Source organism: Thalassophryne amazonica, chromosome 14 (genome assembly GCF_902500255.1).
Source record: "Thalassophryne amazonica chromosome 14, fThaAma1.1, whole genome shotgun sequence".
NCBI lineage: Eukaryota > Metazoa > Chordata > Actinopteri > Batrachoidiformes > Batrachoididae > Thalassophryne > Thalassophryne amazonica.
The window spans coordinates 78,619,330-78,635,742 of record NC_047116.1 but is presented as its reverse complement, the minus strand read 5'-3'; the positions used below and the strand labels follow the sequence as shown (position 1 = coordinate 78,635,742).

At 38.0% G+C, this 16,413-nt stretch overlaps 1 protein-coding gene and 1 non-coding gene across 2 annotated transcripts in view; one reads left to right on the top strand and one right to left on the bottom strand.

Moving 5' to 3' along the window:
* Positions 1-16,413, bottom strand: part of clasp1a (cytoplasmic linker associated protein 1a) — a 234,507-nt gene that overhangs the window by 173,886 nt on the left and 44,208 nt on the right. Inside the window, 2 exon segments of the mRNA XM_034187292.1 lie at positions 394-497; positions 2,054-2,132. Coding sequence (XP_034043183.1) covers positions 394-497; positions 2,054-2,132 — 183 coding nt within the window.
* Positions 2,531-2,657, top strand: LOC117525443. Its single transcript, XR_004565055.1, has one exon. It is a non-coding gene; the product is annotated as a U4atac minor spliceosomal RNA (small nuclear RNA).

Below are 16,413 nucleotides of genomic sequence, written 5' to 3'. Positions count from 1 at the left end.
TATATGTAGACAGGTGTGTGCCTTTCCAAATCATGTCCAGTCAACTGAATTTACCCCAGGTGGACTCTAATTAAGGTGTAGAAATATCTTAAGGATGATCAGTGGAAACATGATGCACCTGAGCTCAATTTTGAGTTTCATGGCAAAGGCTGTGAATACTTATGTAGATGCAGTTTCTTAGTTTTTTGTTTTTTTTTCATCATTATGGGGTATTGCATGTAGAATTTTGAGGGGGAAAAAATTAATCCATTTTGGAATAAGGCTGTAACAAAAGCAGAAAAAAAGTGAAATGCTGTGAATACTTTCCAGATGCACCATACATAAGATTTTCTAGAGAACAAGCTTGGTGTTGTATCACGCACAGTACATTTGTGTGTGAATGTGAGATGACACCTGTGGGCTGGCAGCTTGTTCCATGATCTTTAGCAGCAGTGTTTGGTCTTGGTCTCGCACTTGGTCTTTGGCATCTCCTAATCGATCAATAAGGCTCGGAAGAACTGAGGAGAAGATGACACAGGAATCAGCAATGAGTTAATGCAGCCTATAACCCACATGAAATACACTGTATATACAGTCCTGGTCAGAGTGAGTGCCACACCTGAAAATTAGAGACAGAATTTTAAATATGTTCAGAAATAAATGCAAATGAAACCGTTTTGTAGAATCAGAATGTTTAATAGAATGTCTAAAGTTATTGAAGAAGAACAACAACAACACAGTTTATTAATGCTTCACAAATTTGTTCGGTCCATGTTTCAAAAAGTGTACTTAGAACATGGTCTAGAGTTGATCATCATATTAAAATTTAAGGAATGGTATACAGCCTCATGTTGGGGTGAAACCGAAATGGATTTTCTAAAGAAAGACGTGAAATTTCAACTACCATTTGCCAGAAGGCACATGGGAGACTTCTGGCTAGATTTAATCTGTTCTGTTGCAACAAAGTTCTTCTCTGTTGCCCACTCATACAGCCTCATGCAGCATGAGCCAGTGGGGACACAACATACAAGAACCACACTATGTGCAAAACTTGTGTCAAATTAACATGCAACTCCATCTTGGATCTGCTGTGGCAACCCTGGGTGAAAAAACAATGGAGAAGCCAAAGAGACTTACTTTATAGTTTCTACAATCACATCCACAGAAGCCTGTAGCTTCTTCAGATTTTTCATTGGTGTCTGATGGTTTGCTTCATTTCATCTCCTTCTTACATGGTCACTTTGCGAACAACTTCCTCCAGGTAGATTTAACACACAGTATCTAATGTTTTATGAATGACTGTTGTAAATTAACTAAATGAAGCCACATATTTGGTGACATGGAAATATTCACGTGTCCATCAAATGACTTGTCTGAAAAAAATTGGTTGTGACAATTACAATTTAATATAAATTCATAAAACTGTGCCAAAAAAACTGGATATTAATGCCAATGTATTTTTATTGCGCTACATGCAAACATTTACTGTTGTTGTTCAATAATGTTAATATGATCAAAACTAAATATTTCTGATTTAAATAAAGTGATTCCTTCGCATATTTAAATGCTGTCTTTAAAATTCAAGCAGTCAATATTGCTGACAATTAATAAAAATATATGTAATAAATAAATAAATAAATACAGACAGACAGACAGATGTTAGAAAATAAAATCCCTGGGCCAGGGACCCATACAGGGCTGTCACTTCCATATTTTTGCAAATTATCTAAAAACCCTTTCCAATAAATAAATTAAAATAATAAAATAAAAAGGTATAACTGAAATAACAATATTGCTTCTGTTAACGGTTTCATTAAGCAACCTGGACTGAAATAAAATGTAATTCTTATTAAAAACTGAAACAGTAGCTTTATTCAACAAAGCGATCAGCATTAAAATATTTACGTACTTAAACAACTGTGAAACTCAAGAGATGCAAAATAGAAAATAAAATCCATTAAGAAAAATACAAACAATGGTTCAGCTGTAGGTCTAAAAACCTACAGTGATGTCATATTTTATATCACAACACAGATATAAAAAAAAATTTAAATAAAAAATAAAACAATCTTACCTGTTCCCAGCTGAGTCCTAAATCGATCCTGTAACCTGGTGACTAAGGCAGATAAGAGATCCAGCCCGAGCAAAGCCACCTATTGGACACACACACAAAAAATTATTAAATATATGTATAAATATATATCTATTTTTAGAAAACAAAACAAACCACATGCTCCATATTACTCACAGTCACAAACTACTAAAACCATGACTGCCATCACTTCCTCCTTTCGGATTTGCAGACCACAGAGCTGTATTCAAAATATCGTTTGCAAAGCATTATGGGTAAACTGACATTTGTCATGTTTCTGAGCTTCTTCCACGCTTAAAATTAACAACAACGTTTTCTAAACCCAGTAATATATAAAAGAACCCCTCTGGTACCGATTTATTACATAAAATGTCACTTGTATTTTTTTTTTCCAGGGCACCATAAGTGTGCACGCACATGCTGAAGACTGATAACCACAGACGGGTGGCTGCAGCGGCAGCTTTCCTTGTCTTGGGGTGAGAGAGTTGCTCAATGAGCGCTTAGCGAGAGCAGCCCTGCTGACACCAGAACAACACGTGAGCACCACCTGGACTCCGGTCCAGCGCACGGTGCAATTTTTGGAACACTCACGGCAGTGTTAAGAACACATGACCAAGAGGAGGAGAACAAAGCACCGTCTGTCGGTTGCCATCTAGTGGTGGTTCAGTGACATTGCATAAGATCGGGTGATTATTTAACATTAAGGTACACGCGGACTCGTTATTTCAAAAACAGGTAGTGTTTTATGTGCTCATTGAATGAAACTGTAATGCTTTATGTCAGTAGGCTTTCTTCATCCTCAGCCTACAGAATCACAGTAATCAGACTGATGACAGCTCAGACATCAGCAGATGAACACAATGTCCCAAACTGTCAAAGAATCTCACACAAAAGCAGCAGCAGCAACACTTTTGTTTGGATTTAGGTGCGGTAACTTTGAACTCATCAGAAAAACCACATTCCTGTGCAGGTGAAGACAGACAGGTGGCTTATCACACTCTCTCTTTCCAGATATCATTCACGCCTCAAAACACACACAAAAAACATCTCCCAAGGCTGCGGGTTAAAACACTGCAGCAAACATTGTCCCAGCATGTAAGGCAGCACATGATCTACTCAGCCTCTCATCTGGTTTACTCCAGCTCCGGAGCATGCACCGGTGCCACATGCTGCTGCATCACCACACTGCAGAAGTGCTTAGGATCCTGGATGGCAACCACCCTGGTAAACTCCCAATCTATTCCCAATCCTCCAAAGTCACCACCCATCTGCCAGGTGAAAGGTGGGGGTTCCCTTGGCCTTCTGCTACTGGGATCGCAAGACTGAGGCATGTGCTTGCAGGATCATGTCCAGAGAAACTACCACAACATGGACAAAATGAAGTCCAAGACAGATGCAGTGACAAGGAAATGTTCATGTATCCATCTCCTGACTTGACTAAAGAAAACTGGCTGTAAAAGTGATCATTTGTACTCTATATATTTAGTTCCTTATATTTAAGTTGTCCCATTGCCATAATTCCTAATTATCAACGTGATATTCATGTTAAACTCACAGAGATGAATTAATGCTATCATGCTAACCATGCTCCTTTCTATGAGATTTTTGTCTGCCTTCCTGTGTGAGGGACTGTGATGATTTTGTGACTCGTCATCTGTTAATTTATTGGATCAAGCCCTCCACCTGGTAGGCATGGCAAATACTACAAAAATCCAAACCACAAGTTCCAACAAAATGTGCATCACTAGGTAAACTGTTTTTCACAAGCCACATAAGCCTATATAACTTCTTCTGGGTGTCTTGGTGGCTTTCCTCACTCTTCTCCTTCTTGCACAGTCACTCAGTTTCTGAGAACTGTCGACGCCATACAGATTTACCATAGAGTGCCATACTGTTAGTATTTCTTCATAATTGATGTAAATAAAGTCTGAAACATATTCAGTGGCAGCTTTACCATCAGAGAACCTTGTCCACAAACTACCACAAAAGACTCCAAGCTGTCACTGATGTTAAAGGGGGCAACACACAGTATTAAGAACAGGGGTATGTAAACTTTGGATCAGGGTCATTTGGGTAGTTCTCTTGCCATTTTGACTTAAAAAGAGGAAACACAGTTGTCTGACAATAAACGGCTCCACCCAACCACTAACCATGAGTGAAAAAAATATTGTGTGTTATCATTCATATTCTCTTAAAAATGGCCAAAAAAACCAACAATTCTGCCAGGGTATGTAGACTTTTGAGCACAACTGTACCTCCAGAGCTATACAGTCCGTGCTTTCCTGACATGTCCAATGATATTTCAGCATATTCAGTAGCCTGGAGGAGCTACTGAGTGTGTGGGGGGGCTACTCAGTGTGAATACTGAGGTGTGTTCTGCTTGACCCATAGACCTCCTATATGCAGTTGTTTTAGCTATTTAATTCATTTAATTTATATAGCACAAAATCACAGCAAAACTGCCTCAAGGTGCTTCACACAATTAAGGTCTCAACTTACCAACCCCGAGAGCATGCAGACAGGTGACAGTGGTAAGGAACATTTCCCTCTGGTAATTTTAAGGAAGAAACCTCAAGCAGTCCAGACTCAAAGAGGTGACCCACTACTTAGGTCATACTAATAAAAAATATTTTTAACAATGCAGAGGAACATCAAACTTTGGGGGTGGGGATTGGGTCTTCAGATCCAGTCTTCAAGCATAGCCTGTTTTGCAGCTGCCGTACTCGACCTTCAATTGCACTCATGAGTGTAGCCATACAGGCGTCAGAACCACAGGCTGTTCAGCTCGTGACGGTTTTAACTATTAAACTAAATACAGGTATTGGCTTTTGGGGGGGAAAAAACTCTGAAAACGTCCGGGGGTCTTGGGGCCGCCCTGGAAGCTCGCGGAATCTGAGTATTTTTGAGTGCATTTGAGAGCAATTTTGAGTGTTATTTTTATGAATCTCACTAGCTGGAAGGCAATATTTTATGTTAATGTGGACAGGTGCTGGTCATCAGTGACAACCAGGACCTTCCATTGGTGAATCTTCTTAATTGGTTGGTTTCAGATGTGCACCAATACTCATGCTCAGCAGAAATGTCCTGTTTCTGGTAGACTTGTTCACCAATCAATATGCTATAAATGAGACAGGTGGCCAGTAGACAATATATTTAAATAACTTTCTTCTCACATTGGCATCAATCTCAGGAATGACCCAGATTAAAAAAAAAAAAACTGTGGAAATCCACAAATCTGTGAAAATTTGTCATGCCTGTAAATATTGGACTGATGACAATCTTTTTAGTGGAGTGAATAATTAAATCCAAAAGATATCTAAGCAGTGCCAGACTGAAAAAATGTTAAACTTTTCCTTTAAGACAAGTGAAAAGATTATGCGGTGAACAGATGTGACTGGATAATGACTTGCTGTTCAGAAGAAATCATTGATCAAACCTGGCTTAGGACATTTCCTTTCACCAAATTATACCTGCTGGTTCATCACGAAAGCTGCTGGAAACCCCCGATAGACCACCGTCTGTTCCGCCATTTCTGATGTGGATGTGCCTATAAATTAAATCAAGATCCCCACTCCCCTCCTTTTCCTTAACTCTTGGCCAAGTGTATCATTTAATTAGCAGCAGAAACACCAAAAGCAATTAAATCCACACGTTGATGTCTTTATTTCTTTTAACATGAATCAAGTGTAAAATATTTAACACAGAACATCACATGTGGTTCTAACAAACAAATAAATGAATAGAAATCAATAGATCTGTGATCACGGTCACAAAATGACATCCTCCACTCTGCCGTATGTACAGTTACACTCAAAATAATAGCAGTGTGTTTAAAAAAGTGAGTACAGCTCAATAAAAGTAGCTTTTATTTCTATACAAGCAGATTCAATGAAAACACTGCACATTCTATTCCAAATCAAAACATGAAGACAAATTTGTTATTACTTTACAGACAGTGAAGAAAAATAAATATTAGCCCTATAAAAGGGCTATATAAATGGAGCCATTTATAATGCTTGCTCCACCATGCTTCAGTGAATTCAGTTTTTGTGGCTCATCTGACAAACTGACTGCGGGCTCTAGAGCCAAAAAGAACAATTTCGCTTCTGGCTGAGCTCGCCCTATGATTGGGGGAGCAGTTGCCATGTCGCCCTCCTCCTCTGCCGCTGGATGAATGCATGGGCCGGCGGGCTGTTTCACGGGTGGTTTCTCCATCTGGATGGGCATCGGGCTCTTTTCGTGGATCTTCCCATCTCAAAGATGATCGGTAGAAACAGGATGCACCTCAACTCAAGCTGTGAATAGTTATGTACATGTGATTTCTTAGTTGTTGTTTTTTTAAATACATTTGCAAAAATCTGAAACAAAAATGTTTTTCACCTTGTCATTATGGGGTATTGTGTGTAGAATTTTGAGGGGAAAAAATTAATTTAATCCATTTTGGAATAAGCCTGTAACATAACAAAATGTGGAAAAAGTGAAGCACTGTGAATACTTTCAGGATACAAAGTAAGTAATAACAGTATAAAAAGTGCCAAAAGTAAAGGTAATTAATCACAAGTCGCTGTACTGTATTGTATTGTGAAAGTGTCAGGTGCAATCTGACTGGAGTCTATGCACAATGAGGTCGTCTGTGATAAAGTGACCAGTGTAAATAAAGTGTGATGAAGCGTGATAAAGTGTCTCGTAGGCACTGTCAGTGTTTATTGTGAGTCCAGTGCCGTGAGGTCATCTATGTATGGGAGCTGAGAATCCTGACGGCTTGGTGGTAGAAACTGTTAAGTCGTGTGGTCCGTGCTCCTGTATCGCTTGTCTGATGGCAGCAGGGAGAATAGCTGGTGTGCCGTGTGGCTGTTGTCTTTGATGATGCGATGTGCTTTCTGCAGGCATTGTTGGCTGCGTGCTGTGCCGCCTCCACCAGCCTCTGTAGAGTTTTCCAGCAGTAGGCAAAGCAACTCCCATACCACACTGTTATGCAGCCCACCAGCAGACTCTTGATTGCGCTGCTGCAGAAGTTGGTGATTATGCTGGCATTCATACCAAATGTCTTCAGCATCCTCAGGAAGCAGAGCCTCTGATGTGCTTTCCTGCATACATCACCTGTGTGCTCAGCCCAGGATAGGACCTCTGGTGATGTTCACACCAAGGTACTTGAAACCAGTACCCCTCTTTCACCTTGCTGGAATCTGATTCCAAGTGGTGCTATATGAACTTTAAGAGTCACTCTATTGTCATCTGTCCATAAAACCTTTGAAAAACCTGTATTCAGATATTTCTTGGCCTAATCATGATAATATTTTTTGCCATATCATCCAGCCCCAACTAAAGGTATTGTTTAGATGTAAAATCACTATTATAAACGAAAGGATGAGAGCCAACAAGTGAGATGACAAAAAGTGTCAGAGCTGAGAGCAAAACAGAAGCCCATTTTGTTTTGGGGTTGTTTGTTTTTTGAGGAGTCAGACCTGTATATAGAGTAAAATTTGCTCTGATTGTATTCCCGTTACTATAAAAATGGCTGTTTAAGTGTTATAATATGCTGCTGTATCTAACAAACATATTTCTATCCTGACCTCATGCAAATATAGGCCCGAGTGCAGATTGTATGGGAACATGTTTATCCTGCCTAATGCAAGAATGTCTGAGAGGTAAAGACGTGGAAGGTTGGACAGAAACCATGGGATGGGGAGCACCATGAGTTAAGGTGCTCACAAGGCCTCTTTGCCACAAGCAGCAAGGACTAAAAACAGCAGCAGCAAACCAAACAGATGACAAGGGCTAAAGAATTATTTTCATTATCCATTATGTTGTCAGTCATTTTTACACATCTTTATTGTCAAAAAAAAAAAATCTTCAGATATTTTACCTGACAAAAAAATAATTTCCATATCTATAAAAAAGATTTAAAGCTGAGAAATTAGTAAAGAAGCTAAAACCACTTGAAGTATGACAATTTCCCAAGTAGCAAAATGCCAAAATGTTTTCCTGGAGTAATTTTACCTTTTACAGTTGCAGCACATACTGTATGGTTGACATTTCCAGACCTAATTAAGGGCCACTTCACACACAGTGTGAATTTGGTCGATTTGCGCATAAAGTGCGCATGAAGCAGGAATCGTATGCAAAACATGTAAAATCATAGCTGCTTCCAATGCCTCATACACCTTTTGCTATAAGTATTTGTGCACACCAGCGGCTGAAGGAGAGTGTGCCCTGTGAGAGCCCATTGAACCCCGTTGCGGCAGGTGTCGGCTAAATTCCAGGTGACACGCACAAACATCTAACACCACTCACATGGCACTTAGAAAATGTTTGGCCATTCACACTATTAGCATGACAACAGTCAGCAGACAATCACTGTCGAGCTGGATGTGAAATTTGTCTAAGTTCCCCACGAGTCTGACTTTGCAAACAGACACAGTGACACGTTGGTGTGTGCGCTGAACTGACAGGAGGTGTGGCCATCAACAGAAGCAGCTGTCGAGATCTGTCATTCTGGACGTCACAGCTGGAGAACACGTACTGTGTCTGGACAGACATGAACTAACAACTGCCCACTGTGACACGCGTGTGTCTGCTTGCAGTCCTTACGTGAACATAAAAAAACATGTATCACTGTGGCGACAGGCAGCGACATGAGAAGCGCGAACTGCTTCTCATTCATGTCATTTCATGACTGTACGTCTGTGACCATGGGCCATCTACAGAGGAACAAACGGATCATATTTGTACTGTCCACTTGATAAGAGGGATTCAATGAAATGCAATGTTTTTATATGGTGTGTGGTTTTATTTATTTTTAAATACGTCCATGTCCTTCCTGATATCAGGCATTTTCTTGCACCTTTCACAGGACAGCGATCATAGCTCAGTGGCAAAGTTTCTAACTGGCAATCAGAGTTTTTAGAAAGCACGGGTTCAAATCCCGTGGGTGACGTTTTTTTTTTATTATTATTTTCACAGCAGCTGTGTGATGTGGTTACACAGTGAACTGCTGCTCGCACTGTATTCCCGCGTGCACGAACTGTCGCAGCAGCATCGTGCACACAATGTTTCCTGGTGCATTCATACAAGCTGTTCCGACGTGAGTCGCCCTGAGTTGTACGTATTCACACTATGTGTGAAGGGGCCCTAAAGCAAGGTGCATCGACTTATCAGGCCAAACATTCAAGGACATGTAAACTTTTTATCAGGACAAATTGGGTGATTTCAGTTATATTATTTGAAAAGGGCACACAATTATGTGATAATAAATGGAAATGTTTTCTGTATGATCAGTAACGTTTTCTAAAAACTGGTTCATAATTCACAAATTGTGCCAGGGTATATACACGTATTAGTAGTGCTGGGCTGTATACCGGTTCATACCGAATACCGGTGTTTTTTTTTCTATGATATGAATTTTAGAAATACCTCCATACCAGTGAGTGCGTTGCGCAGAGTGGCGAAACGCCGTGCCCGCAGGGCATTGTTTGAGTGGGGACAGTTTAGCGGTTGCACCAAACAAGCAGCATGAGTACAGCCCGTGTAGTGTGAACGGATGTTTAGCGGTGAGCATAATGAACAGGGGGAAAGTTCTGAAACTGAACAACCAGAACGAGAAACTGAAACAGAAGAACTTGTACCGAAACGAGGAGCTGTGTCTGTTGTTTGGAAGTACTTTGGGTTTAAAAAGTCCGACGTCGACCAAACTACAATACTATGCAAATGCTGTTGCGCTAAAGTTGTAGCAGGAGGAGGAAACACGAGCAATTTACTCCACCACCTCAGCCGCAAACATGTCCTGGAATATCAGGAATGTAAACTATGAGCTTCGTCCTCCTCGTCTGCAGGAAAAGTTAAAGCAAGCTGCACACCTTTTCTGTTTATGTTATTTATTTATTTATGGATGATTCCTTACTGAATGTTCAGGGAATAAAGAAGTTTTACTTCAGTTACTTTGGAGTTACTAAGTTTACTCTGGAGTTACATGAGTCATATAGTTTACATAGTTTACATTGTTTTCAAAAGATGTTTAAGTTGGAAAACTTGCATAATAAAAAGGTCTGTATTTTGACTACAACAACCAAGCATTCTGATTCCTCTTCATTAATACTAGTGCGGACATTCACTTTTCTACAATATTCACTCCTCATAACAGTAAAATATGCCATTCCAAGCCATTTTATTGTAGTAATTATTCTCTAAATCATTAGAAAATAACGCAAACACCCAGTTGTGCTTGAAAAGAAAAAATACTGTCAAATACCGTGAAACCGATATAATTTAGAAAAATACCGTGATATACATTTTTGGTCATACCGCCCAGCACGACGTATTAGCATAGCTGTAATATAAAGCATCTCCAAAACAAGCAGTTAGTTTGATTAACTGTTCTCAATTGAAGTTTATCCATTATGGAGGTTCTTGTCCAAATCTTTTTTACAAATTAAATCTTAACCTGCTCAGGAAATGAGTGGGCCTAACCTACCGAACATCACTTGATTTACATTCCTTTTAGCTGACAATGTATCACTCGCTCTGACTGGTTGTAAAGTTGTGTTTAAGAGGTATTTTAAGAGGTTAAAAAGTCACATTACATTTCATTCCGTTTTTTTTTTTTTTTTTTTTTTTTTTTTTTTTTGGAGTGGCGGGAGTGACAGCCAAACAGAGTAGAGCAGCACTGTCATGTCAGTGGCTGGGCTCGCTAAAACTGCTTTATTTGTGTTTATATAACATGTTTTTTATATATTATGTAAAAGCTAGCAAGAAATAAACACTTCTAAACTGAAAACACTGTTTTTGGAACCTAATAGCACTTCTAAAGTGATTTACACGACATTTTGTGGACGTTAGCGTGGTGACGTCAGTGGCTGGTCTAGCTAGCTGCAAAACTCTATTTTGTTTGAGCATAAATATAACCTCTGTCACATATTATGCAAAAGCTAGCAAGAAATAAACACTTCTAAAACTGAAAAAACTTTTGTAAGCTGATAACACCTCTGGATTGCTTTACAAGAGATTTTGCGGATGTCAGCGTGCATGCTAACTTCAGCTAACTCAAAGCTAACTTCCTCTCGTCAAAAGCTCATGTACACGCACACGCTCCTGCAGACGCCGTTAAAATGTAAATATTGTTTATGATTGATTGATAGAGGGACTTTATTGAACATGTACAAACTGAATGTAAGACAATAGGATCTTAATAATTAATTACACAACTGCAAATTATAAAGAGGACAATGCTCATATGGGCGGGGGTATTTTAGCATTGCCTTATATTTGATTTTATTTGTATGCATAATTTGCTACTGTTTTTGCAGACAATTCTGAACATGGAAAAAGAATAACTAGATGCAACACCTGGTTCATTTAGAAAGATCTGTGTCCTACGGTGTCATGGAAAATGAATAGCTTTAGTCATCTCAGCTTTGTTTATGTTGCCTTTTCAAATATAAAATGACGTAATGTTAGACACGCTTTGCTTTCATGGCATTATCTGTCACATCACCTTTGTTAGCAACCACAGCACACTTCAGTAGATCATGAAATTAGCAACTGTATGTACTAAATAAATTGAGAATCAAAAATCCATTTTTGAATCGAAAACTATTTTGAATCAAATCGTGACCACAGGCACTGGAATTGAATTACATTGCAACATACTGAAAGATTCACACCCCTAGTTACTAGGCAGCTAAACTCTGCTGGAGAAGTTTGTTATATGGTTACAGGGCAGTAGTTAACTTCAGCAGGCTAAACAAACTGTTAACTCACCTATCAATCTACATAATGAGGGGAGAAGAAAGAAATCTTCAGTAAATAAAATGCAAAGACTTATTTTTTTATGATGTTATGGTTTATTATGCTCAATGTCACATGATGTTTTAAATACTTCCAAAAAACTGCTGATTAGAATTACAGGTTAGTTTATAAAAATGTGGTTTAAATGCGAAACAGAAACATTTTTCTGATGTATCTGCTGCTCTGTAGTTGTCAGTGTGATTGTCTGTAAATTTGAAACATCATGGTGCCTACATATATGCACAGCTACAATTTATTAGAGGTTTCCTGATCAAAGCATTTACTCTCAGTAATGGATCTTTTAATGTTCAGTGCTGGAAAGTAGGCTGAAGTGGTTTGACCGAGTAATAAGAAGAGACAATAAATATATCACTGATAGAGTAATGAGAATGTAAACAAGGGGAAGTGAAGGAAGGCATTAAGCCAGCAGCCTCAAACAATCTGCCACTGATGACCTCAAAGGGTGCAGGGTTTCAATGCAAGCACAGACTTTTCTGACTGATTTCCCACATGCAGTTCTCCACCATAATTATCAAACAGCTATCTTGCAATAATTCTAAACACTACAATTTTGGAAATGATAGCTGAATTTCAAATCACCTTTAGAGCAGATTCCATTAGGACCAGACATTTTCTGAGTCAGCAAAATCAAGATGTGCTCTATAAAGTTGGCAGAACATCTTGGCGGCAACATCCTCTCTTCACAACACTGCCAAGACCATCTCCGTGGCAACAAATCCTCTCTGCCTTCCTGTTTTGCTCATCACACCTCATCTATAAGGTCATATTTTTAAATAATCCCAGTGATTTTTAGACGGTGTTAGCAGGCAAGCATCGGAGTGCTTTACTCTTCTCTAACGATTGCTATCCCATGATTTTTGCGTGACACGCTGCACACTTCCACTGTCATTTCACTTTTGACACATTTGGATGTTGGCGTGGACACGGATGTGCGTCATGTTTTCGTACACACGCACACCTTGTACATGAGGCCCCTGGTGTTTTGGAGATTCCCTCCGTGTTCGCACACAGTAGGGCTGCAACAAACGATTATTTGCATCATCGATGAATCTGATGGGGTTTCGACACGATTAATCGATTAATCAGATTAATGGGGAATTTTTTAAAAATGTGCCAGGGAAACTATTTTTCCTCTCCTTCCATCACTTTATTTAACAACAGAACATTATCTGAAAACTTAAAATACTTGAAAATCAACAAATCGTCAAATGTCCCTTGGCTGTTGAAATATAAACTAATAAAGAATAAAACAGTTTATAATAAAGAACAAAAATAATTATTTCAAATGGCACTGCTTTATCAAAGTGCTGAGTTGCCATAAAACAACATTGAAACATATAAATGTTATGAATGAATGAATGAATGAATGAAAACTGTTTATTTCGAACATTTGATACAACAACAGTTACAAGATAGATCAGTAAAGACAACAACAAAAAAGTTCCTACTGTGTACCCAACATGTCCGAAAAGGGGTAGGGTGAAGCATCAGCTTATTTATCCCTACCCCTTCTTCCCCACAACCAGTAATACCCTTTGCCACATATACACATAGATTCCTACACACCTAAACCGTTATCAATATCAATATATATATCAATATATATATATCAATATATATATCAATATATATATCAATATATATATCAATATATATCTATATATATATATATATATATATATATATATATATATATACACACACACATATATATATATACATACACACATCAACATACATACACATACATACACATATACATATATATACACAAACAAATATACACCTACACATACCTACTTACATACAAAATACTATATATTTACAAGCCGAAGCAAAAAAACAAAAACACCCTAACCCTCATTACCCTTCCTCCTCCCTATACCTAGAAAAAAACATATTTTTGTACCGCTGTTTGAACTGGTTCATGCTTGGACACTGCTTGAGCCCCACTCCCAATCTGTTCCACATCCTCACCCCACAGACAGAAATACAGAAACCTTTTAATGTTGTTCGTGCCCACTGATGCTTTAAATTACATTTCCCCCTCAGACTGTAATCCCCTGATCTGTTAAAAAACATATTTTTAATATTTGCTGGAAGTAAATTGTTTATTGCTTTATACACAATTTGTACTGTTTGAAAATGAACCAAGTCTGTGAATTTTAAGAATTTGGATTGTAAAAATAGTGGATTTGTATGATCTCTATAGCCAGTATTATGAATAATTCTTATAGCTCTTTTCTGCATTAGTGATAGTGATTGTGTTGTACCTTTATAAGTATTACCCCATACCTCTGCACAGTACTGTAAATATGGCAAAACCAGTGAGCAGTAAAGAATGCAGAGTGAGTTGTGGTCCAGAATATGTTTCGCTTTGTTTGTTATAAAATATATGGTGAAAAAAGAGGTATTTTTGTTGCTGCAAATGAGCAATTAGCATAACCAGTTAACCATAAAACCTAAATCAAAAACTGTAGCCTGACTCATTATATGTGCAACATTCTCTGTATAACTTGTAAACTATGTGGTCATTTCAAAATGACACATGTGACTCATGTCTATTTCTCTAAAACTGTATTGTAGCATCATTAGTTATTATTAATATTATTATTGTTGCTATTATTATAAATATATAAATAAAAATAAATAAAAAATATTATAATTTGTAATACATTTGACTCTTTTACGACAACAAACACTGAGCCATTAATTATTATACAGAAAACAAATGCACAAACATGCTGAAATGCCAGCAGCTTAATGCTAACTTTAACACTGAAAATGCCATAGACATGCTAACGCATTAGCATTGGCGTTAGCATAAAATACATCTATCAACTGTTTCAGAAGACCATAACAGGTCAGTTTAACATAAAAAAGGTAAACATTCCTCACAGACATGCTCTTTAGGGTTTTAGTGTGGAAAAATTAAGATAAAGCGAAATAAAGATTCAAAGCAAAGCTCAACAAAGTTATTTAGCAACTAATCGATGACTAAATTAGTTGACAACTATTTTAATAATCGATTTTAATCGATTAACTCGATTAGTTGTTTCACCTCTAGCACACAGCATGTCTCCAGCAGAGCACGAGGTGGCAGGAGCTGTCTGCTGCTACCTGAACACAGAGTTGTTTTCCCTCTGCCCACAGTTTGAATTCACAACAACTCTGCATTAAGAATTATGCAGTTTTTAACTTTAAAAAAAATAATTCACCATGACAATAAAGCTGAAATTCATAGTTACATCAATTTTGCAAATAATCCCTAGTTCACATGCATGGTGGAGGGCGGTCTTTACGGATAACATATCAGCTACGATCTGTTACACCACTAATGTCATCCAAAGAAATACGACCACCTCGGTATATTTTTTTTCTACTGTAAGAGTGACATGTTTGTGTTGCATAATAATCTCTTTCATCCATGACACAGCACACAAGTACAAAGCCCATTCTGGTCCATGACATAGCACTTTAGCTCTGCAATCCACCCACTGGCATCCTTCCAGACATCTGCCTTCTCCGAACAAATAGTTTATTTATGTAATTTTCCATGTTAGGCGATTAAACAGGAACATTGTGTGTTGTTGTCTTGTAGCTGATAAGATTAAAGCTCAAATTTTTACAGCACGTAAACCACTGGATTATACAAAGTGTTACAGAAATGTATTAATTTAACATTCCACAGGTCAAAGAATTCGAGGTTTCTCACTAGGATTTTTTCACAGCATAGGGGAGAACATGGTACAGTATAACCGCGCAGCAAGTTCTGCAGGCGCGTGTACTGTAGGAGGGTCTGGGGCACACCCACCACCGAAAAATTTGGGAATTTCTAACCCTCTGAAACTCGATTGCCTGCATTTTGAGGGCCAAATGTTGTGAAGTAAAGCCCAAGTTTTTTTATTCATCTTTGTTTCAGCCTTACTTTGAAGCCGTAAGAAATTCAGGCCAAAACACGGAAGAGTGTAGAAATGTATCAGAGGAACATCAGAACTGCTAATTTATACACAGCAGTTTTTTCAAGAATATCCTTACAAATGTTTTTTTTACTTCAAGATTAATTTCTGATTACTGCACATTTTGAAGTAAAAAAAATGTTTCTTACATGAGAAAACTTGTAATTAAAATAGTTTGAAGTTAAAAAAAAAAAAAGATTCTTTACAAATCTTGCATGAAATGCAAATTAAAACCATAATGTATCTGTTGTTGTTTCAGATGAGATGATTTCTTGATTAACATTATAAGGAACAGTGGGCATTTATTTTTAGACAAATAAAATAGCATGAAAAGTAATGTGCACATTTTTAAGTGTAGTAGACTCATTCATTCAAGTCTGCATTTCAAACAGGAAAAACAGACACCATAAATAAATATAAATATTTATTATAAACACAACAGGAGACAATGTAACAATGACGGCAGTGGATCTGTTAATTAAGCCGTGGTCACAACCCGCCGTACTTGCACGTGCGTGCAGTCTACTTGCAAAAACGTGGGCTAAATTTGGAGATCCGTACTTCGTAAGTACTGCCTCA